We start from the raw sequence: 25,545 nt of genomic DNA on the forward strand, positions 1-25,545 counted from the left end.
AATTATAATAGAGCGGATGGAATTTGTGAAGTTATCTATGCGTACAAGCTACCTGATCATCCAATATTCTTCGGTTGAATGTTGCAGAGCGGGGATACGGTAGCTGAAACCCAGATCTCTGGGGCATTCAGGACTGAGCGACGAATCATCCTATAAATGTATTTGATGGAAGGTGCAGTATAGAACATGAAGTAAATGCTGCTCTCTTATCCATCTGAATCTACACATTTTGATATGAAGGGCTTTAAGGTATCTATGGTACTGCACCTATGTTCAAATATCACTCCAAAATGTGTGTGGTGGTAGGCCTTTCGGGATTAATGAGTTAAACAGCACTGGAAAATATGGTTGAATGACTTCAGTGAAAAGATCATCATTGTATATGTCGAAGGGATTTGTTTGTAGATTAAAGTTTAACGATTACTGAGTGAGATGAAGGAGTTTTAGCTTGATGATTTCAGCCATTTGTTGGTGATTTTCTATTAAGCGGACTTTTTTAAAATTTATTTTCTGATATGAGTGATCTGTTGGCGACAAACGGGATGAGGATGGCTGGGGAGAATAAGCCGCATTAAAGAGGGATTCCACGTTGAGGAACAGGATCTTCCTCTCCATTGAAGATATATGCCAATGTTTGAGTGTATGTTTGTCTAATTATGCCATTGAGTTCGGCGAGGCTTTGTATAAACAGATGGAAGAAACGGTAATGGGCGCCTCCCGTTAGTTCCCCTATTGTACAGTTCACCATGCAGTCCACTGAACAGCAAATATTTGCGGTTTTATCTGGGCTCAACAGGCTCTGACTCAAAAATGTGGACGATATATTTGTCATCATTCCCCGGGATAAAAGTGATGCTGCTACTCCAATACCTCAATTCTCTGGCGACGTACATTTCTTTTACTATGGAAATGGAAGCGGACAATGCTCTCCTGTTTTTGGATATCTTATTTTGCTGCACGAGAATGGAGATGGGTTGTTCCGGCGAGCTTGGTGATGTTATCGCACAATGATAACATCATCCCAGAGAGGCTGGGTTTTCTAAAACTTGGGAGGCTTTGAAGAAATCCGACTTTCTTCCCCCACCCATATCCTGGACAGAATACGAATTCAGTGTGACGAATTTGGTTCCCGTCCTAGGTGCGACGAATCATGTATCACCACTGACCATATACCCTACAACCCGTGTGTTTCCCCTCCTCTTGACAGGGTTTTACGAGGTTATCATATTGGATGTGTACAACTTCCTAGTGCCCTCGCGGGTAGCTCACTTGGTAGAATCGCCGTCCTGCACACACACACACACACACACACACACACACACACACACACACACACACACACACACTGGGTGGAGAAGACCTGAGTTCGAGTCCTGTCGATGATGTGAGGATTTCGTATGGGTCTTTTTCACACCGTGGCTGAGTTAGTTTGTCTGACAAGCACCCAGCTTGGTTTTTTTCTCCTGGAATTTCGCGTTTGTTCGTCCAGCAAACAGAAAAACGACCACAGAACACACTCAATTTACAGACAATTTACATGGACCAATATGGCCTTTGTCGCTGATTCCTAAACTGTACAACAACAACAGTAACTTCCTGGTAGAAGATTGGAATCGGTTATGACTAGGATAAAATTGACCCTTCCATTGTTACAACGTTCAATGGTGGCATATCGTATTGCTGGCTCTGATTCCCGATTTTAGCAGCTCTGCTCTTAAGAGGCATTATTGGGTTGAACAGCATTATAACCTTCATCCCCGGACGAACATTGAAATACTGGATGTGGCTCATAATGCAGGCCATCTCTCATGATTAGAGGCCCTCCATATAGCTGTCGCGGGTTCCATTATTGATCGTAATCCTGAGACCCGCATACAACCTCTTTTGCGTTAATCTGCATAATGATGAGAGATGGTAGGTAGATAATCAACGAGGAGTAGGCGTGTACTGCGTTCAGATGCTGTTGTTTCAATGGCCACAATTTGATCTCAGCCAAAAGGCTGAGAAGCAGTAATGCTTGAATTGCTGAAGAATGTTAACCTACGTTTACCAGTTTATTCCTCTTTTCTTTCCTTCCCTTTCTCTCCACGTTTTCCCTTCCTCTCTACTTTTTAAACGATTATTGTCGTATATCGGGTTGTAACTTCTCGCGTATAAGAATGTTAAAGAAGGGAATTTCTCTGTAAGGATAGTTTACATGTAACTGACGAGTGATCAGATTGGAATCGAAAGCTGCTAGGTAGGAGTTTGATATCTTGTAAATTGTGGAAGATTAGGTCCAGCGCTTGAAACGCTCTAGTTGGTTGCGTCACTAACCGTGTAAGGTTGAAGGCCCGAAGAGTGGCCTCAAGGCCCTCAAGGGCATTCCCATGCCTGGGCAGTGGCAAGTTAAAATCACCTGCTACAACAGTTGGAATTTTAGGCACTAAGTTGGTTGCTAACCACGTGAGCAGCTCCGCTCTAGAGTCTTCATTGTGGTCCGGAGGAAGGTAGACCAGGCAGCATTGGATTTGAAGAAGAGGACTCCTCAGTGTCAGGCAGACTGCCTCAAAGTTGTTAGAATGGCTCACTCGTGTCCTTATTGGCTGGAAGCGATCGTTGAACAGGATTACAACACCTCCGCCTCGCCCGTTAATCCTGTGATTCCCGTTGTGTTTGTCAGGGGTGTTAAAATGGGCAAGATCAAGCTGTCTATCCGCCGCTAACCATGTTTCTGTAAGGCAGATGACATCAAACTCATTAAGCAATGGGAGAGTCTGGAGACAATGAAGCTTGTTTTTTTAGGCTGCGTACATTCTGCATAAACCAAAGAATCTCTCCTTCGTGTGAACCTGGTAGCAAGTCATCCTTTTGTAGCTATGGCTGTTTATCTCGCCTGGATCCGCTGTAAGCGATCGATCTGCTCCTCTCTTGGAACGGCTTTATAAGGGTGTCTACCGGCCAGCAGCTAGAATCCAAGACGATATGCTTTGCATTCATAGGGCAGGAGATGATAAAGGAAGAATAGGTTGGGTGTCTAGTTTTGATAGCTTTTGCGTCTAAGTTGATCCCATGTTCGTGGGCAAAGACTGCCCTGATACTTTCTGCTTTTGTTGCTGGTCCCAGTCTGGAAACAAAAATTCTTTCTCGGGTCTGGACAGCTGAAATATTATATATCTCCTCAAGTCTCTGCGACAGAGGGACCGAGGCAGGTTCAGTAGGAAGCGACATATTAGGCTCCTCGCATGGAATTCTGTTACCTTGTGTTTTCACAGTCAAAACACTTTGAGCGCAAGCCATTTGTGGGTTATGCCTGGGAAGTTGCGCAAGATAGTTAAATTGATCAGAGAGACAGAAAGCATCTGCTTGAGCATAGATCCGCTCCTCCCTGTTATGGCGTGTGGTTTCTCTCATCTCCATCCTCTTGTAACAGTGATGAGCCTGGCTCAGAACCTGGCCACCAGGCTTCTCCTGACGTCTTTTGCAAGGTTGGTGCAGATTAGATTCACCAGGAATCGTATACTTGTCCTGGATAAAAGGGCTGTCAGCCTCGAAGGCCGGATCGCGCTGATGGAGAGCGGTGTGAGGGGGATGAGTACCCAAAGGGTTCAACATCACGGCCGGGGCTACGATCTGTTCAGTTGTTCTGTCTGCAATAAGAGGCGAACTATGCAGATTTTTGAGATTTCTTTTTCCTCGCTGGACGCGCTCAGTTTGAGTTGGAAGTCTTGGTAGTGCATCATCTGCTTCCTGTGAATGCTCCTGAGGTTCCAGATGGTCCATCACTGATGTCTGACTAGAGGGAAGACAGTATTCAATTATAAAGATTTTGAGATCCCTGAGTTGTTCATTCATTGTGAGCACTTGGTCGAGAATTTCCGTATTTTGGGCTCTGAGTTTTCTATTTTCGTCATTGAGGCAGGCAAGAGAGTCAATTATTGGGGACAGAATCTCTCCGAAAGTGATCTTAAATCTTTCAGGGAGGGCATTGAGTATGGACGTGTTGTCCGTTAGAGCGCATTTAATTGAGAAACTATCAAAGGGGCTATTAACCTGCAAGTCCTTTGCGGAGGCGGCAGGAGCGGTATCAAACTCCCTATTCAAAGAGGCAACGCCTTTCTCAAAGCATAAGCTTAAATCTCCAGGTGTTCTCAACGCAGACGACACAATACTACCTTCATTCGAACTGCGCACATCAAGAATTAACCAGATGGGGTTTCTTCTGCAAGAGTGATAGTGGATATCTCTTCCTTCGAGATGTCCGCGCTTTTTGGATTACTTGCGCAAATGTGGCAGGTCCATTTTCTTCTCCGTTGTTTGTTCAACCTTTTAACTTTAGGTGGCTGGCAATCACGACAGAAGATTCTACGACACGTAACACAAAGTAATGCCGGAGCCTCGGGTTTGAACCCACATTCGGCACAGGACTTTTCCTGAACTCCCGTTCTATTCTTCATTGTATACAGTTGAATTATAAGCGAAGGGTCTGAGGTGAAAAAGGGGGCGGATTGCACGTCGAGAAAGGCAGTAATCGGGTGGGTGAAAAGCAGTGAGCAACAAAGTCTTGCTGCAGTTGGGCAGCTTACTAGCTTGAAGTGTAGGCTAAATTCCGGAGATGCACAAATTAAGTAAGTTTTGAGAGGGCAGCTGGGCCATCTGAGACCTGTTGATGAGGGAGTCAAGCAAAAGCGGTCATCTTATCGAATACTTGATTGTCAGACAGAAGTGGACAAAAATAGTCAGGGTTAGTTTGCTAAGTTCCTTCTAACTCGCTGTCAACATGCAATCTCTTAAGCTAAACAGATGCATAAGTAGGTCATAGTTATAAAAGTCGCACCTTACAAGCGGTCAACTGCCGGAAAACTCCCACCGCAGAGGAACTGCTTGACCTTGTGATACAGCCCGAAGCGGACAATGGTTAGCCTGCAGAGTAAGCCTACAGAAGTGAAGTTTGAATTCAGGCCTCGGAGACAAGCAACGCTGGCAAATGTGAATATACGGATAGAAACAGATCATGCAAAAAACAGAGGCGGATTTAACGGCGGGCGCACCGGGCACGCGCCCTGGGCCCCGACTTCTGAAGGGCCCACGCAAAACTCCAACAAATTAGTTGAACATATTAGTTCAAAACTTTGTGATTATTATTATGCTATATTAATTATATTATACATATATTATATTCAAATTTTATTGGAAATAAAACATTAATAGTACATAATATTTTTTATTTATTTAAAAAATGGTTAACATGTATTTTTATTTTCCCTGTCTCTCTCTTTTTTTTAAGGGGACCAATATATTCTTCTGCGCCCGGGGCCTCAATTGACCTTAATCCGCTCTTGGCAAAAAACATAATTACCTAAAATGTTAGGGTAATAATCTTCCACAGGATGCACAGTATTACCACTAGGCAGGTCACTATACAAAAAAAAAACTAGTGTAACTCGCGAAATAAATACATGAAATCACTGTAAACTTGAGGAGCACAAGATTAGACAGTCTTCATAGCTATGCGCACGCGCACTCCTTACTCCATAATACAGAAACGTCTGACGAGTATCTGATTGAGTTGGACGAACACAGGGTAAGGTGGTGCAGGAAATGCTGATATCACCAGAAGTGAAATAGTTCAAGATAAAAACGATGGCTGACGCCTTCATTTTGTTCTAGGACGATCGAAGATTCCCTTTACGATGTCTCAAACGTGGTAAAGAAGCGGCTAGAGTCCTGACAGGTATCAGAGTTCGTAGAATCGCTGCCTTCACTGCATCGGGTCGAAAAGGCCCGAGTTTGAATCCCATCGATTACATGAGAAATTTCTATGGATCTTTTTCACAACGTGGCTAATGATATGTCTGTAAATTGCGTCTGTTCTGTGGTCGATTTGATGGTTGCTGGAAGAAAAACCAAATTTACAGAAAGAGAAAAAAGGTACTCTCGTTTAAGACCGACTAGTTCAGCCATGTTCTGAAAATTTGTCATTAAATTCCTCACCTCTTCGTCAGTATCCTCAGATCGCCCGTATATTTATATTTTATTTATTTTTTTTTATTTATTTCTTTAAACTATTTGTTGTTTGTTGCTGTTGTTGGTTGAATGGACACAAATCGCAAATGAATTGTCACTGCAATTGTCAGAAAATTCCAAATTCTAGGGTGTGTAAAACAGTAAGGTAGCAGAGCATGGAGACGACACAATTTTTTCATAAAAAACCAACTTTTAATGAGCATTTATAACAGAATTTACATAAATAACAAAAGTTTTCTTTATGAGACTTCTATAAAGCAAAGTTTTCATATATCGCTTTACATTAGTTGTCTCCTTCTTACTACAAATCACCAATATCTATCAAATCAACTATCTATCCAATCAATCACACTTATCACCTTACATCATCCGTACTTACTACAAATCTTATTTCTATCAATTCACCTACCGATTTACACATATCAAATCAATTACTATTATCATCGCCTTACTTCAGTAATACTTACTGCAAATCACTTATTTTTATCTTACTTACTTCCTTAGTTACTTCAAACAGCAATTCATGACTCTCATCCCCCTTGTCTCCTCTGAAGCCTTTTTTTTTATCTCAAATGTTTGGAACGCCTCACGAGACTTTCAATCAAAACCTGGTACTATGCTTAATTTTTCCTTCCTATTTGATAATAATAATAATAATAATAATAATAATAAATAATAATAATAATAATAATAATAATAATAATAATAATAAACTGACCACAATCGTCTACCTCGTGCACAAACCAAACCCTATTCTTGCAATTTTCTTGTTTATTTCACACGGCAGCATTATAACCCTTTTACGTATACCGTCCCTTCAAAAATAGATATTTTCTTGTTTACGCTTCCCTTGCTAAATGTCGCCAACTTATCTAAATTCCGCCAGAGTGGCTCGAACTTTACTGATGCAACCGCCAACTTGTCGTGACTTATGTCTAGATGCCGCTTAGATCAAACGCTTCTAAATTAACTACCTTTCGCTTTGTTATTGTCTATGCTCCTAGTGAATCCTTGTTATTTTTGTCTGCATTTAACCGCTGTTTAATTCATATCCTTTCGAAATCCACTATTTTCAAACCTTAAAACTTATCATATTCAAACTTAATATTCCACCTTAATATTTCCATTATATTTGTAAGTGTACAATTCGAAAAATTCGAAACTTTCTTCCTGTGATGGAAGAAAATGAGTTTTCTTCCACCACAGGTGTTGCTAAGGATGGTAATTACACCAACAGTGCTACACACCAATGCTCTGTCGTTATTGTTCGTGTAGGGTTTAGGAACCTATATTCCACTATGTACACTGTCTGTAAATTGTGTATGTTCTCTGGTAGATTTTATGTTTTCTGGATGAAAAACTCGAGTTTCCGGGAGAAAAAACTATAGTTTAGACCGACTAACTCATCCTTGTTGATTAAAATTCCTCACGTTATCGACGGGACTCGAACTCGTGTCTTTTTCACCTTCCAAGACTCTGAGTGTTACAGGGGCATCTACTCAGAATTAAGTAAGTCTACTTAAGAAAGTGGCACTTAGTGTATTAGTATTTAGTATAGAGAATATAAGTGATAATAAGTAAAAACTGCGTAGACCAAAAAATTTGAACTTATGTGTTTTCTTTCAAAATAAAATTATACTAAAATATTTCGAAATGATAATTCCTTTTCGAGAAGGAGAAATGCGTTTCAATAAACGTGACCATTTAAGGGATTGTATCCTGACGTAAACCGGTGACTACCTGTAATTATTATTATGTTTCATTAACAAGATATTTCTCTAAGACCATGTAAATGAAAAATTCGAAAAACGCGTTATAAACTTTTCAATATAAATAAATAAATAAATAAATATTCATTTATTGCAAATACACTAAGCCCATCACAGCACATGGCTAGGGGCAGATAAGAATCCAAAGGAAATGACATAAAATAATCGAGCATATGTACATAGCAAATTTTATATAGATATTAACAATGGCTAGGAATTTTAATTATGAATTTAAAAAAAATTGCAGAACAGGACATTCGGCTTTCAGTTGCAATTACTGGGTTGGATTATTTTTCTTCATTTCATCAGAGATCTGACTCCTGTAGGCTTCAGAGTTGATTAACCTGTTGAAATCAATGTTGTGATGATTTATGAGGTGAAGAGATGCATTGGGGAACATTCTGTCCATTTGTTTGAGCCGGGAGAGGTTGGATTTGAATTGCTGGTTTCTTGAATTTCACTGTTGGGGATAGCTATTATATTGGCTAAGTTTGGTGAATCGCATGCAGAGGTGATTAACTTTGCAAGAAGCATGACTCCAGACTCGTTGATCATCTGTTGCAGAGGCTTTATTTTTAGATTTTTATAAAGCTGTTGTCTGGATATTGTATGGGGAAAACGAAGCTTACTATTGAGCCATCTAAGAACCCAATATTCTAGGGCAAGGAATTTCTTGACGGTTACTTGAGGAGCACCAGACCAGATTTCGGAAGCATAGGACAGAATGGGAAAGATGCATCTTTGAACATGCTTAATGACTGTTTTTCTGTCTTGAATCGCTGCTGTTTCTTGTTTGATTAACCATTTTGCTTTTTGAATTTTTTGAGCAACATATAAATAGTGGGCATTAAAGGAGAGATTTTTATCAAAAACAACTCCAAGGTCTTTGTGAGCGTAATCATTTGGGATTGGGACATCTGCAATTTTTATTTCTATGTAGTTGGGTTGTTTCTGAAGGGAATAAGTAATTTGAGCAGATTTGCTTGTATTTATGTTCAAACTGAGATCTTTCAGGTACTCGATGATTTCACAAATCTGTGAATTCGTGTCATTGGTAACTTTACGAATATCATCACTGGCTTTGGAGGTTATAAATAACTTTAAATCATCGGCATATACCAGTAGATTTGGATTTTCTTGTAGAAGTGGTTGAAGTGATGCTGAAAATATAGTACTGGAGAGAACGGCTCCTTGGGGTATGCCTGTTGAGGTTGTGACGAGAATATCGTCAGTACAAGTAGGGAAGAGGAGAATTCTGCGATTTAGGCTGTATTGAAGATAGGAAATAGTCATTGTGTCAACGAGAAAATAATTTTTTAGTATTTGAAAAGCATTTTTGAGATCTATGTTGTCCAAAGCACCTTTGATGTCAAAATAAAATACATCGCATTGTGCCTTATCTTGAAACGCAGTTTGGATGCGTACAATGGTGTCAGCTAGGCTTGTTGTTGTGGAGCGCCCTCTGGGACCAAAATGCATATTGACAGGTGCATTAGCGAAGATTTCATGTTGAAGATATGGGAGCATGATTTTTTTCAATAATGTTAGTGATTATTGACGAAACAGCAATTGGTGGATGGCCGGGATGGTTATTTCTGCAAGCTTTTTTAATAATCAACGTAATCCTGAAAGTTTTCCACTGTCTTGGAAGGAATGGCAGGCAGATGCACCTGGAAATGATATGCACTAACGAGTCAATAGGTATAGGTATAGGTATGTTGAGGGTCTGACGGCTCCGGGGATTTCTCCCATCTCCGCATATGTTCTATGTATCGAATGACAGTACCCTGTCTATGCCAGAGGTTTAAAAATAATGTATGGGTCATGTGGTATGTAATTTGTTGTGCCCATTGTTCATCCCGCCTGTTGGCCACCGGGCCCCCAGTGGGACCCGGCGTTACCATACCTAGCGACGGGGACGCCGGCCGGGTGTACCAAGAGACTAATTATACTCTGGCAGGTCCTGCCACTTACTTTTCTGGGATTTCGGTGACTAGGACCTAAAATAAAGGTTGCAGTTATCGCTGTTGATTTAAGTAAAATTGCATTTAGAAAGCGCTGCGTGGGGTTTTACGCTGAAAGAACTATTTCTAGAGAGCCTAAAAGGTCGGGCAAAATTTGATGTGATTTAAATTTGGACATGTGGGGCAGTCGCTGGACAAGGGAAAGTAATGGGAAGGAGGGTGTGGACGGGGGTATGAAATAGGAAGAAGAAGGGGTCGGATAGGAAGGTGATCCCCCATTTTAAGTGGGGCATGCCCATGCCCCATGACATGGGGAGGCGAGGAGAGGGGAAAAATTAAATAAAAAAAATAAAAAATAAATAATAAATAAAAAAAATAAAATAAAATAATAAAAAATAATAAATAAAAAAAAAATAAATTTAAAAAAAAATATGGGGAGGAGAGGAGAAGAACAAATACCCCCTCTCCCTCCCCGAAAAAAAAAAAAAAAAAAAAAAACGCACAAGTGAGTGCAGTTTTGGGTCGACAGTAGGCCAACCAAATCATCCTAAAGTCTTGTCTTTCTGTTGTAAGCTGAGTTTTTTTTTTACTTGTTTCACCTCCTGCATTCTTTCTAGTCGAGTTGCCTTTGGTATATTTCTATCATTGTTTTCCTTCTATAAAATAGATCCTGGGCATATTGACTGAGTGCCTTGTAGTCCTCCTGAGTGTCTAACAGTCTGGGTTCTTGGTTGTCTGGGATATATTGGATTGCTGTTATTAGGCGTAGTCGTAGGTCATCATACAAATCGCACTCAAACATTAAGTGTCTCCAGGGCACTGGGTTGCCACAGGGACAGTCTGCGTTATTTATGATGCCAAGTTGGTGAAGTTTAGCTTTAAACGGGCCGTGCCCTGTAAGGAGGAAGGTGGTATTTCGACCAGGGTGAAACCACGCTGGCGCCTTAGGGTACAGCTTGGTGACAGTGGGGAGGAATCTTCTGGTCACTGCACCTTTTTCTGTGTTGCTCCATCTCCTCTGCCAAATCTGGACGAGGTGGTCGGTGATTCTTCTCTTCTCACAGTTGCGGTCATTAGTGATGTCAGTGGTGAGGTCATACATTGTAGCCGATATGTTTCTGGCAAGATGGTAGAGCAGACCACAGCGGATAGCTTCGAGATCCAGGGGCAGAACTCCTACGAGGACTTGGAGGGCAGCCGTGCTGCCCGATATAACGAGTCAATAATGTATACGCTGGACAATCTAATAATAAACCCAGGGATGCCGTCAGGACCTTCACTACTATCAGGGCGTATTTGGTTAACTGCACGCTGAACTGTATTCTTGTTCACAAGTTGGTTAATTAACAGGGCTTGATCCGGAGACACATCATGTTGCACTTTGTCTGCTTGTTCATAGGAATTAAATGCTATAAATCTGTTTTGTATACCTTCAGTGAAAATGTCAGATCTGCTTGTTTCCATATTGCATCTTATCCATTCAGAAACTAGATCGTGCTGTAAGGTAGCTGTTGTTTTTGTAGAAAGTGCTCTTTTATTTTGCTTTAGCGTGGACATAACATAACTTTTGTATGACTGAATTTTTTTGAGTTGAAACAAAGCTCTGCTCTTTTTATATTTTTATGTGTGCTGATGAACTGGCGTATTTCTTCCACTGTCTGTGGGATTTTTGCTTACTTTTAAAGTATGGTTTAAGGTGGGATTTGAACCAAGGTTGGGAGTGAGAAGATATTCTAACAAGTTTGGATGCCGACTCTGTTTTCAGTTGATTCAGCCATTTTATAAGAAGTAAGGTGACGTCCTGTATAGGAATATTTTTTAGAGCATCCCATGGGTAGTATTTTAAGAGCTGCAAAAACTTTTCTTTCTGAAGGAGTTTAACTGATGATATTCTTTTAGTGATTTCCAGGGGGGGGGGGGGGACGAGGACTCCCGCAGCAAATTGTTGCTTGCAGTTCTATACTTTTGTGGTCTGATTTAAATGTAATGTTCGTACTAAGTTTTTCATGCAGTGGAAAGTTAGAGTACACAAGATCAAGCGCTTGATTACCTCTTGTAACAGGGACGTTGATTTTTTTTTGCTCCTAGCACTAAAAATGAGTCGGACAGCAGCTTCATTTGTAGATTATATTTGGGCAGGGGAAGGTTAAAGTCGCCCATTATAATGATGTTAGTTGGAGGCTTAAGAACAGTAGTGATCCAGGTTATTACTTCATTAATGATGTCATCAGTAGGTCCAGGCGGAATATAAATATTATAAATTTGAAGCAGAGAATCCTTAACTTGGATTAGTAGGGAAATTCCTTCAAAGTTGAAAGTATTAGAGTTGTATGTGTTCAAAACTTTAAAATTGGATTTTAAAATTATTGCTGTCCCACCACCTCTTCGATTAATTCTTGATGTCATGAATGGCGTGTAGCTGAGATTCTTCGGCAGTAGGAAAACATCTTGTAAAGATTCCTGCATCCTCGTTTCAACTAAACATATGATGTCATGCGATTCTTCAACCATTAATGAAATAAGCGTAGACAGTTTGTTTTTTATGCTTCTTACATTTTGAAGAAAAATGCTGAGATGGACATTTGTGTTAGAAGGATGTTTGCAAACAGATGTATTAGATGGCAAGTTAAATGATGGATTAGGATGGGAATTAGGAATATTATTCTCTAGCTATGCAGAGAATTCAGCAGATTGAGAATTAGTTGGTAACTTTTCATTAGAGTTGTTGACCGATCCTCCAATAGGTCCATAAAATGGCGTGACGAGGAGACCATTTGAAAATTTATTTAGATTTAGATATTGTTGTAGGTCACAATCCTTTAGCTCAATTCTAAATGATGAATATGTGGGATGTTTCGTTCTTATTTTGAACGCTCTACCTGGAATTTCTAGTTCTAATAGTAGCTGGTCCATCTGCTGGTAAGTAGTATTCGGGTCTAGCCTGCTAACAAAAATGTTACTACTTCTAAGCGTCGAACTATTTCTGTTTCTAATTTTAATACAAGACTGCATATTTCTTGTTCCTATTATGCTTGCATACCTGTTGCTTCTGGGAGGAAACTTAAAACTTGGGGAGTTTGTAGGCAAGTCATTATGGGAAGGCACTTCAGGATAATGCTCAGAGCGATCATTTTGACAGTGCACATACAAATTGCTCGGTTTTTGTTGATTACTAATAGTGGTGGACAGGGCTCCCACGCCTGGGTTTTTTGATTGTCATCTGGGTTGAGAGGTTTTTTTTACAAAAATATCTCATTATCTGGGTTTTTTCGGTAATTTTTAATTTTAAGTCAAAATTTATTTTTATTTCTTGTAAATACAGTAAAATTTAATACATTTAATAACAGTTTACAATTTTCTTAATTGTAAATTCTAACAATACTGATCATAATTTGTAATATCTCAAGTGCTTGTACAAAATACTACAAATGTAAAAGGATTTCAAAGTTTTCACAGGGTTCTACGCTATGGTTTTCGTTCGTGTTACTAACATGTATGCGCAGCCTATTGAGCAGGCGGAATTATTGCATTATTTGGTGTGATTTTTAAATTTATGCGTGTACTACATACAGTGATATAATAAATTTAAATTGTAGTGACTATTTCTATTTTATGTTAATGGATTAGTGCTTTATTTTTTATTTTATAGAACATTTTTAAATAAGATAACTGCTAACTAGCCATACAAATTGCCCACAATGTCTGAAACTTGTTCCCCACAGAGAAAGATGAGTAAACGGTGGTATACTCAAAATTTTAGGAATGAATGGTTAGAAGATCCGGAATTAAAGGATTGGTTGAAAGAAGACAGTAATGAAAAAGGTGTGTCTTACTATATTTGTTGTGAAATGAAATTAAAGAATGCCAATAAAACGATGTTACTAGCGCATAAAAATACAGTTAAACATAAAAAAGTGCAAATATTGCTAAGGCAATTTCAACGTTAGACACGTTCTTCGCAAAAAGTAAACCTACAGAGAATGAAGAATTAGCAAAGGCAGAGTTAACAATTGCTGCACTCATTTCTGAGCATAATATTCCATTTGCGCAATGTGATCACCTTATAGAAGCATGTAAGAAAGCATTTCATGATAGCAATATTGCAAAACAAGTTCAGATAAAGGCGACTAAAGTCTCTTATCTTATACAAGATGGCATAGCCTATCATGAAAAAATATACATTTCTAACAGAGGCCGAAACAACAAGTTTTCAATGATAATAGATGAAAGTATAGATTTATCTTTATCGCAAGTTCTAGCTGTTGTTATTAGATATTTTGATATTCAAAAACTTGATGTTGTAGATGTATTACTTGACACTGTTTGTGTCGAAAATGGTACTTCAGAAGGCCTTTATCAAGATGTAAAAGACCTTTTCATCGAAAAAAAAACATTCAAATAAGTAATCTCGTTGGCTTTGGAAGTGATAATTGTGCCACTATGATGGGTACTAAGAGTGGATTCTAGTCATTGCTAAAAAAGGAAGTACCATCAGTATTTATAATGGGATGTGTTTGCCATTCTTTTACATTATGTGCTAGTCATTCAGTCAAGGTACTACCCATCATATCTAGAAATATTTATAAAAGATATCTCTTGTTATTTTCCCGTAGTAATAAAAGATTAAACAGTTCAAAATGATTCAAGATGTTGTAAATACTGCTAAGCATAAAATCCCCAAATAGCACAAACACGTTGGTTATCTTGTGCCAATGTAATAAAAATTATTATTGAACATTGGGATGCGTTAGTTCTTTATTTTCAGTCTCAATCAAAAATTGACAAAATCGATGGTGGAGGGAATATTTACAATACTATGATCACCAAAGGAACTAAGCATATGTTGTTGTTTTTAGGATATGTACTGGAGAAAATAAAATGCCTGAATATTGAATTTCAATCTGAGCATTTCAGATTGCACTTACTTCATTCAATGGTTTTAATTGAGTATAAAAATATTCTTAGTTTTTTTTATAAAAGAAGTCATTACTTAGTGCAAAACTGGTTGAAATTGATCCAAGCAATGCAATAAATCATAAGCCTCTGAATAAAATATATTTGGGAGGCCGTTGTATGGCCTTATTAAATTCAACACCACTTGGTGACAGTGAAAGCAGGTTTAAAAATGATTGCTTAAAATTTCTTGTTGAATTTTGTATGGAAATCAGAAAAAGATTTCCTCTAAATGACAATGGAATTATCGCCAGTCTCAATGTTCTTGGCCCAGCAGTGATACATGATTGTGCCAAATCGCCATCCTCAATTTTCCATTTAGCAATATAGATCCCTCACCTTGTTTCTGAAGACACAAATAGATCTTCTAGATGATGAATGGAGATCATTTCGTTTAAATCAAGATTTAGATCTCTCTTACAAAACCATCCCTGAGTTTTGGTATCTGTTATGTAATGTAAAAGATGGCTTTAATAATTCTAAATATGAGATTTTATCTAACTTTATGACCAGTCTAACTACTTTACCTTACTCTTCGGCAAGCGTAGAAAGAATAATCTCCCAAGTAAAACATATAAAAACAAAAGCCACAAACTGTGAAAGATCGACTAGTGGCAAAACAGGCGATAAATAGATGTAATCAAAATTGCTATATATGGAAACCTAAATCAGAATTGGTAAAAGAAGTCATACAAGGAACTTGTCATAAAAGATAAGAAGAACGTTTGAAAAAAATGAAAGAACTTCAAAAAATAAATGTGGAGGGAACTGAATGGGATGAAAATTCTGATTACAGTTAAATACAAGATATTTATGCATGGTAAGGTTTATCTTATTTGTGTTGCTATACTATATGATGAAAACTAGGTTTTTTTTTGGGTTTATTTAAGTTGAAATCTACGTTTTTTTAAAATTAGTGAGTGGGAGCGCCCTGGTGGTGGATATAGGTTGTCTGCCTGTGTCAACACGTTGCGAGGAAGCACTATTGTATTCTCGGACAGAAAAAGAGCTAGAGCTTTATTTTTGGTATCGCGCAGCTGTTTTTTCTGGAATGAATTCTTCAGCATCTGGACTGAGGACTGGAACTGCAGAAGCCTGATGAAAGGAAGGGTGAGGCACCGGATGGCTTTCGACCATAGCCTTTAGTTCGAGAAGCAAGTGGTACAATTTACATTGCTCATCTTCTATTCGAAAAAGATGCTGTTTAATATCTTCATTTTCTCTAAATTGTTTCCTCAGAATTTGTTCCAGAGAGGCAGATGAGCGATCATTGTTTGGGGCTGTTGAAGGCAGGGGGGACAGAGAGGAAGCGTCATCCGTTTGGGCGGAGGCATCTTTAGTTGACTTCCTTGTATGATCTGAGGGCTTAGGAGATTGTACTATATTGACGGGAGGAGGCGAGGGCTGGTCAACGTTGCTAAGGAGTTCAGCATCTGTTGGGGTATCCTGGGAATTCAGCTTATACTGACTAGGAGACTGTAAGTTTGCACTTCCCTTCTTAGCACTTTTGCATGAAGGGCATCTGATGTTGGTTTTTAAATTACTGGATTTAGAAAAGTTCTTTATTAATGAACATGCATCACAAAAAACCATACTGCAAATTCCCTTGCAGAGATAACCCAATTCCGTACTGTTTTTTGACAAACATTGCATGAAACCGATTCTTTGGGTGGCATGTTGAAGAGTTGAGAATGGCTTTAAATATCAGCAAACAGAATGTAACAAATAAGCAGGTGAGCCGTTATTGACACAGCAGGGAATCGAAGAGAAGAGTATTAAGCCTGAAGAAATAACAAGACAGTTCGGACGTGGGAGTGGCTGACTGCAAAATTGCTAGAGGGCTGCACGACTTAAAGCAGGAACACTGCCAAGGTCACGAAGAGCTTTGTATCAAGGTAAGAACTTCAGGTCAAAAGTCAATAACGTTTCTGTTTGTAGCTATGCTAAACAAAGGCTCAGATAATAACGTTGCACACTAAAAGTTTAAGCTTAAATAAATAGTACTTATCTTGATGAAGACTTCATAAAAACCATCTAAGTTGCTTGATAGTCATCTAAGGAACATGTCAGTACACAGCTTTTATAAAGATGCCCTTTAAAAACTACTTAAAATCACTATGATATAGGGAAAATTTGGGGAAAATATGTTATTATATTTTCCCCAAATTGAATCATTAGACAGAGCTAAAAAAAATTCTTATGTTTCTGCTTACCGGAACTAAGACTCTTCTGATTTCCTTTAGACACTGACGAACATCCCTAACAGAACACATGACATAAGTCGCCACCAGAACATCAACAGTGTCATCTGGAATTTCGGACATGTCTTCAGCAGCGGCAATTACAACTTTGTCCAGTTGAAGGTGTGGAAAGGAGTTCATGGTCTGTCGAAAATACTTCTCGAAATATGGATTCACGTCCAGCGCAGTCAGCCGTGAATTTTCAGGATAAAATTGCAGATTGGCTCCATTTCCGATGCCAATTTCTACTATTTTCAGAGAATGACCATCCTTTTGGGCTATAGAATCTAGATCACACATGCTAAACAGTTGTTTTCGGATAGGGATGATCTGTTTGTTATACAAGGGCAGAAGTATTTTGGAATATAAAGCTGCAAACGAGCGTCGTTTAAGTGACTCAAAGCATATTAACAACAGCATGAAAGGTAATAGAACGGTAAGGGATACAATCCAAGCCGCGGTATTAAGTAAGAAATATAAAAGAAATTCTATTTTTATTCCGAATTTCTTTGTCGGAGCATGGGTCACTATCACGATGCCAAAAGGTAACAAAAGGGTCAAACTTACCGACCAAATTAAAAACAGATACTCCATTGAGGACTATAGAATAACTCTACGTGCAGAATGAATCGATTTGTGTGGGTACGCAAATTGGATGCTGCTATATATAATAAGAAAAGTAAGACAGTGGAAATGGAGGCAATCATAACACAGATGAGTTTCAGCCCCTGGCAACATTGGAAGATGACGTATTATCACTTCAGAATTCCTGAGAAAACTGGTTGGATGGAAGGTCATTTTCTAAATTATTATTGCAGTCACTGAACATTTAATGACAGAAAATAATAATAAGAAAATAACTGATAAATGCTACCTCTATCTATATTCTCTCACTGTTGGTGTCGTGTACTTCCTTGTAGGCTGCATCGCAGTTTCCTTGAATAACCGGTATATTGAGTGCATTTCGGTTAAAATGCAAAAAAACAATTGGAGGAAAAAGTTGTAAAAATAACGTTGCGAAAATGAGATAATAGCAATAATATGAAAAGTTATTATGGTCTTCAACTAAAATATTTACATTGTTCTCCAATAAGTTTAGAACCGCAGACATTAAACCCGCTCTAGGTTAGGAGTAGAATGGACAGTTCAGAAGTACATGGATCCTCGTTTCATATTCCCTACATGTGCAGTACGGATCAGGCTCTGGACCACACTCAAATAACTTAGCTCATGCCCTGTTAGCAGATAAGCAGTTGTCATAGTAGGTCTAAACCACGAAATAACTCCACGGGTTTTTGAGAATTCCACTTGCGCAAAATACTTTCTTGTTACAAGCCCAAAATCGCTCTCGTTCCATCTTCTTTCGAGACAACAGGATATTCCTTCCAAAGTCTTTTTCTTCTACCTTTTAAAGTCGCTGGCAGGGACAGTCTTAATTGATATGAGGTATAAGGTATATTGAGGGTCTAGCGGCTCCTGGGATTTCTCCCATCTCCGCAAATGTTCTATGTATCGGTGATAGTACCCTGTCAAAGCCAGAGATTTAGAAGTGTGTGGGTCATGAGTAGTGTTATATGTTGTGCCCATTGTTTATCCAGCTTATTGGCCGCCAGGCCCCCCTAATGCCACGTGGAGGCTAGCCGGGTGTTACCAGTGAGTAAATTGTACTCTGGCAGGTCCTGCCACTTACTTTCATGGGATTTTAGTGGCTAGGACCTAAAATAAAATTTGAACGACCGCGGTTGATTTTAGTTCACTTACATTAAAGCGCTAATATGGGGTTTGACGCTGAAGGCCTGTTTCTGAAGTGCCTAAAAGGTTGGGCGAAATTTTTTTTAGTGAATTTTAAATTTGGACGTGTAGGGCTATACACTGTGCAAGGGAAAGTGCTGGGAGGGGAGGTGAAGACTGGGAGGGTAAAATAGAAAGAAGAGGGTCGATAGGGTAGGTGACCCCCAATTATTCAGTGAGGCATGCCCATGCCCCACCAGAGGGAAGGAATGGTGTGGCAGGAAAGAGAGGAGACAGCAAGCCGTCACCTCTCCCCCCCTGCCGGGTGCGGGAGTAAAAGAATTGCACTGCACAAGGGAGTGCAGAACCTTGAGCCAATATGGCTCCGTCAAGGCTGCAACTTATAGTTTGTATATCTTCGTCGGTCTTCTCTGTCATCGGTAGCCTTTAGTATCCAGATTTGTCCTCAGCTATGAACACTGGTCAGGTCCGTTGTTAGTCTGTTATCAATAGCATACCTGTAATTCTCTTCATCATGGGAAGATCCGCATCCCCATGGGGTTATTCTTGCGTTCGCTGGTTTTAGATGATTGATAGTGAGCAGGTTTGTGAGGGAGGTTCTCCTTGAGTTCTCTCCACGCGTGTTCTGTGTCTCTTTTTTTTTTTTTTTTTTTTTTTGTCTGTTTCTTCTGTAGATAGCTATTAATGTTTTACACCTAGCAAATAGTTTTTGGGCATATTCCTTTAGCTCCCTATATTCCTCTAGTGAATCCAATAGATGTGATTGTTGTTGTTGATATCGTCAGGCAGTGGGTTGTGGTCCAGTCTTAATTCCAAGCAATATCTTAAACTGTCCTTTTTTTAGGTAGTAAAAATCAAACCCCCGGAAAGCAATATATAAATCTACAGGAATCATACCGCCAAGTATTTGGAGGGCGCTGTTTGAAACAGTCCTTGGAATATCATTGATCGTCAGAAGAACTGATCTTGTGTAAAGATAAGTTTCTGTTTAACTTTTACCTTTGATACTTTTTTGGTACCAAATACTTGCTGTGTATGATACAATAGGAAAAACTATGGTTTTATAATAAACGTTCAAGGTTTTCTTTGATAATCCCCACTCTTTCCTTGAGACTCTGATAACTGAGAATGTGAATAAACGGATTTTGTCCCTGAGTTTTGACACATGAGGCAGAAAGCTGAGTTTATCATCCAAGGTGAATACCCAAATACTCAGATTGGGATACACAGGGGATTTGGATATTATTTAATCGGATTCTGGGCGGTCTATTGTGGCTAAAATGGTTCTTAAAAATCATAAAACTGGTTTTACAGGGGGATATTTTCAGTTTGTTCACTGTACTCCATGCCATCAAGTCATCCAAGATAGGCTGTATTTCTCTTCAGTCATTCTCCTTGTGCTTCCATCAGCAACGATCACCATGTCAATCGCATAGGCTATCTTACTGATACCATTGTATCAGTAAGATTGCTGATCCAGCAAAGGGTTCCAGAGTAGAGTTCCCAAAACTGATCCCTGGGGGCATCCTCTTGAAATCTGAGCCCAATACGTAAGATGTTTTGCCACTACCTCGCTGAAGTACGTCTGTCGCTAAAGTACGATCGCATAACACTGTACATGTACGCATCACACTCTGCGAATCTCAAGCTCCTGGCTGCACCTTCCCACCATAAAGTGTCAAACGCGCCCTGAAAGTCCACAAACACAGCGAGTACGTATTTAGCAGGTGAGTTGGACGCATAGTTGGTCAGAAGATTAATAGAGTCTTCAGTCGACCGTCCTTTCTTGAAGCTGTATTTTGCTTCTGAACATAACTGATGATCTTTTAGCAATTTTTGGATTATTGGGACTAACATTCGCTCAAACAATTTCCCCAGGTTGGCTAAAAGCAAAATAGGTCTGTAGGCCCCTGGATCTGATATGCTTTGTAGTTGCAAAGGACGGGGATGTGACGCTAGTAGAAACAAAACGTCGCATTGCTGTGAGGAAAAGACTTGTAGGTGCCAGTATTTCGACAACAGCCAACACGATTAAGTTATCCAGTTGTGGTATTGCGAGTGTACGGTAACTGGCTTCACAGCGGTCGAACAACCAATCAAAGGTTATGCACAGGACAGCCACATTTTGCCGACACCCATGGTGATCGTCGTGTGTGTCGTAACACCGGACCAACTCAACCGTTGCCGGTCATATAATCAGGACACACAGAAGCCTATGGCAGGTATAAATTAGTTTGCATTCAAGACACAAAAGATATCAAGCAAGCGAAGGCAGATTATGAAAAATCTTTGGGAAAGAATGCAAAGAGGAGCAGCAAAGACTTATTTACTTATGCAAACTCTAGTAGGAAGCGGATGAATCAGGTTGTTCCACTTGATATCAATGGATCGACTGTTGGTGATCATGCTCAGGTAGCTGACAACGTGATTAATTATTTTACATTCACACCTGAGCAGTTATTCAGAGAGAGTAATTCCAGAAGTTGGTCAAATTCTGGCAGGGAGATAAATGATTTTTTAATAACTGAGAGAAAATTGAAGAAGAAATTGTTGAAGATTAACATAAGAAAGGCACTGGTGGTGGGTGGGATCTATCAGTTATATTAAAGGAGGCAACAAAGGCAGTAAGCAAATCCTTAGCCATTATTATGAGAGCATCCTTGTATTCAGCGGAAATCCTCACGGACTGGTGATGTGCAAATGTATCTTCAATTCACAAAGGGGGAAATGAGGGGGACACGAGTAAAATTATGGAGTAACCAGTTAAAGAAGCAATGTAATATCATCTAGAGAAGATTGCATTTATACACTGGTTTGCGAAATTTAAGGATCCGTTAGGTTTTTACCTGTAGCTTCTTATAGGAGTGGTCTGGATATGGGAAAAGCATACCAAAGGAACCTCGTGAGGTACAGAAATGATGAAAGAAACAACACCGACACAACAACGGAGAAAAACGGTACAGAGGGACTTTATTCAAAAATGGCAACACAGCACTGGCTGCCATTATACAGATGCATCACTGTCAAAAATGGAACAAAGAGAAGAAGTGGTCCTCAGTAGGAGATATGGCCACCCCATATCCCCATATCGATGCAGTCTTTGCACGGCCTCTCCATACTTAGAACAATGTTGTTGATAAGTTTTTGAGGTAACATCGTCCATTCCTCTGTCAACGCCATCTTAAGCTGGTGAACATTTTCTGGTGGGTGTGTCGCTAAGCGTCTCCCCAGAACTGTCCATATGTGTTGCCCATGCCTCGACACGTGGAGGCTAGCCGAGTGTGTCCAGAATCATGACAAATTGCTCTGGCAGATCCCGCCACCTAGTTTCCTTGTATTTCAGTGGCTAGGATCTAAAAAAAAAAAAAAAAAAAATTCTTAATGAGGTTGCTCTTAGGAAATCGCTGGTTGGGGTTGAACGCTAGAGAGATGTGTTAAAGGCCTAATAAGTCGGGCCTTTTAACACATCTCAGGGTAAAGTGTAAAGAAGTGTTCATTCACAGTGTTCATTGTCTAACGGCCCCGGGGATTTCTCCAATCTCCGTGTTGTGTACTCTGTTTGTGTAACACAGAACACTGTGAAAGCCAGAGATTTTTAGAAATGTGAGGTACATGTTTATGTTGTGTTGTTCCCCTGACCTTTTAGCCTTTGGGGCCCTAGTGGGATCCCCCGTTGCCCACACTTATCCCTGCTGTGGCAGGTCAGGCACAGATGGATCGAATTAGAAGAAAGTATTCTGGCAGGCCGTGCCACCTAATTTCCTAAGATGTCAGTGGCAAGGTCCTAAAAAAAAAACACGCATATTCAGTTAGGGTAGGGGTGAAGACTGAAGAAGCGGGGAACAGATAGAAATTTGGGGATGATAAGGAAGGCAATCCCAGAAAGGTCAAGTGGGACTGGCCCCACAAGGAGAAAAGGAGGTGGGAGGCAGGGGCAGGAGACAGAAACCCGTTCCCTCCCTCTCCCTACCAGGGGAGGGGGGTTAAAGTGAACCGCGTTAGGGTACCCGGTTCAGAATGCCAGTTGGCCAAGAACGTTCGTTGTATCGGACAAGCCAGAGATTTGAAAAGTGGGTGGGATTTGTACTTTTTTGTGCCCCTTGTTCTTCTGGCATGTTAGCCGCCTGGCCCTAGATGGGACACGACGTTACCATACCTCGCCAACAGGGTGGTACCAGTATTTTGTAAAGTACTCTGAGCGGTCCTGCCACCTACTTTCCTGAGATTTCAGTGACTAGGACCTGATTTGAAAAAAAAAAAAAAAAAAACTAGATCGCAGTTTCTTAAAAATGCGGTTATTGATTTTAGCAGTGCGTGGGGTTATTCGTAAAAACTTGTTCTAAATGCCAAATAGATCGGGCAATATTTTTGGTGTAATTAAATTTGAGCCTGTGGGGAAAGAAACTTTCTGTGTAAGGAGAAAGTAGTGGGTGGGGATGCAGAAGACTGCGGGTAGAAAGCAGAAGTTGGAGGCAGACAGGGAAGATGGCCTCCAGAGCGCAGCAGGGCATGTCCATGCTCTGCCAGAGGGAGGAGACAGCAGTATCGTCACACCCTGCCAGGGAGGTAGGAAGAAAGGAGGCTACGACAAGGGTATCCAGCTCAGTTCGCCATATGGCTATTCGTCAGATCTGATGTGTCCCTTTAAAGGATTCCTTGTTGATTCGCTCTCTTTGGGGAATTTGCAGTCTTTAATGTAGTGTTCGAGTGGCACGTCTTCACATCTGGTTTTTGCCTCTAGTGCATTCCTTGATGGATTACTTTCAATGGGGAATCATTAGTCTTGCCAGTCTTATTCGGGTGTCATGTCTTCTCATTCCAGGTTCGTCTGTTTAGCGTATTCCTTGTTGGATTGCTATCATTAGGGGATCACCGGTTTAAACAAACATCAGATGTGGTGTTGCGACACCACATATCATGTTTGTCTCTCTTTTTCTATGCTCCTCTCTCTCTCTTCCCTTTTTTTTTTTTTTTTTTTTTTAATCTGTTACTTTATTTTACTTAATTTTTTTAATTAATTTATTATTTTTTTTTATTTTTATTATTATTTTTTTTTATTTAATTTTTTTATTTTATTTTATTATTATTTTTTATTTTTTATTTCTTTTTATTTATTTATTTACTTATATTACTTTTTATTTTTATTTATTTTATTTATTTTTTATTTTATTTTTTATTATTATTATTATTTTTTTTTTTTTGGCTCCGTCAGGAAGCTCAGGCAACCCTGGCGGAGGCCAGCCAGAGTATAATGGGCAGCCTGGCTCACCTCCCAGTGGTGGTGGCGGGCAACGTGGGGTTCCCTTAGGGGCCTTGCGGCTAAGCAGCCAGAGACAGAACAACAGAACACAGCACAACTCTGTCACAAACCAGACACCACACTTTTTCTGGCTTTTACAGAGATTCTGTAAATTCTTCACAAAGTACCATGGTGCAGATGTGGGAAACCACCGGTGGCGCCTTCCACAAAACACTATGCCACTATGCCACTATGTCTCTTAGTGCGTTCCTTGATAAATTGCTATCATTGTTTTTCGTCTACTGAATAATGCCTTTACAAATTTGCTGAGGGCAGCAAATCCCTCCTTGGAGTCAAGTAGGCGGTATTCTTGGTTTGTGGGAGTGTATCTTATTCTCGTGATGAGTTCTCCTCTAAGGTCTTCATATAATGCACAGTCATGGATAACGTGCTTCCAGGTTTCTATCTCGCCACAGGGGCAGTGACGTTCCTCAATAATACCCATACTGTGGAGCTTATCTTTAAAAGGTCCATGTCCTGTGAGAAGGAAGGTGGTATTCAGTCCTGGGCAAAGCCATTCTGGAGCTATTGGATATAGTTTCGTGATATTGTGTGTAAATTTACGGGTGATCTCGGCTTTACTTGTCTCGCTCCACCTAGTCTGCCAGTGTTGCGTCAGATAATCCGATATTCTTGCTTTTTCTTTTTTATATTCCTTAATCGTATCCATTGTGTATCCATTCGTTGTTATGGAAATTTTCCGTGAAAGGTGGTACATCAGTCCATATCGGACACCTCAAGGTCCAGCGGGAGAGCCGCCGTCAGGACTCGAAGAGCAGCAGTGCTTCTTGTGCTGCTTACCCTGAAGATCGTGAGGAGGATGTTTCTTTGGGTTGTGTCAAGTAGTCGTCTGTTGACCGCGGTTCCTGCTTTCAAGAACCAGGTGGGGGCTCCATAGGTTATGACTGGTGTAAAAAGCATTTGATAATAGAGGGACAGGGTTCTCCTGTTGAGCCCCCAGTCCCTGCTGTCACTCTTGCAATTAGGGCCGTATATCTTCTTATTTTCTGTTTTAAATTGGTGATATGGGGAGTAAAAGATAAGTTTCTGTCCAGTATTATACCCAAGTATTTAAGTTGTTTGGACAGTTTGATTATAGTTCCCGCAACTCTGATCTGTGGAGGCCTCCTCAGGTCCGAGGTACGCCGAAGTAACATAGAATTAGTTTTCTCTGGCGCAATTCTAAGAGTATGAGGGGTTTGCCCAATCTTGAAGTGTCTGAAGTGCCCGATTAGCTTGGGACTCCACGCAGGCTCTCGAGTCCGCTGCAGCAGTCGTCAGGATTAGATCGTCTGCGTAGGCCTGGGTCGACATCACCGAGATCCTTGGAGAGGAAATCGTTGAAAAAAATGTTCCACAGGAGTGGCCCCAGAACAGAGCATCCCCTGCGGACCATTCTACAGGTGCTGGCATAAGGAGCAACAATCTGGACTTTTCTATTTTGTAGTTATGACCTTAAACAATTGAAAAAGTTTTGAGGGAGTCGCGCCGCTCTGAGCCTTGGCAGGACGCTCGACCACCACAGCGTGTCGAACACCCCAGCAAAGTCAATTGTGTTGGCC

The 25,545-nt window shown here is 40.1% G+C and overlaps 1 protein-coding gene across 1 annotated transcript; it reads right to left on the reverse strand.

Moving 5' to 3' along the window:
• Positions 1-6,607: 6,607 nt before the first annotated feature.
• On the reverse strand, positions 6,608-17,608 carry LOC150079630 (thiol S-methyltransferase TMT1B-like). The gene is made up of 2 exons (XM_090382832.1): positions 16,906-17,608; positions 6,608-6,640 (listed from the first exon to the last, which is right to left on the reverse strand). The coding sequence occupies exons 1-2, from the start codon at positions 17,524-17,526 to the stop codon at positions 6,608-6,610; spliced, it is 654 nt and encodes a 217-aa protein (XP_090238958.1). The 5' UTR covers positions 17,527-17,608.
• Between the last annotated feature and the right edge of the window lie 7,937 nt (positions 17,609-25,545).

This window comes from Mastigoproctus giganteus, chromosome 10 (genome assembly GCF_048544385.1).
Source record: "Mastigoproctus giganteus isolate SK-2022 chromosome 10, ASM4854438v1, whole genome shotgun sequence".
NCBI classification, from domain to species: Eukaryota; Metazoa; Arthropoda; class Arachnida; order Uropygi; family Thelyphonidae; genus Mastigoproctus; species Mastigoproctus giganteus.

Bases quoted from the DNA above. Each gene is read 5' to 3' on its own strand.
- LOC150079630 (XM_090382832.1), bottom strand. From the start codon at position 17,526: ATGGAGTATCTGTTTTTAATTTGGTCGGTAAGTTTGACCCTTTTGTTA. The intron at 6,641-16,905 runs GTAAGCAGAAAC...ATTATCAAATAG, and splicing joins TCAGAAGAGTCTTAGTTCCG to GAAGGAAAAATTAAGCATAG.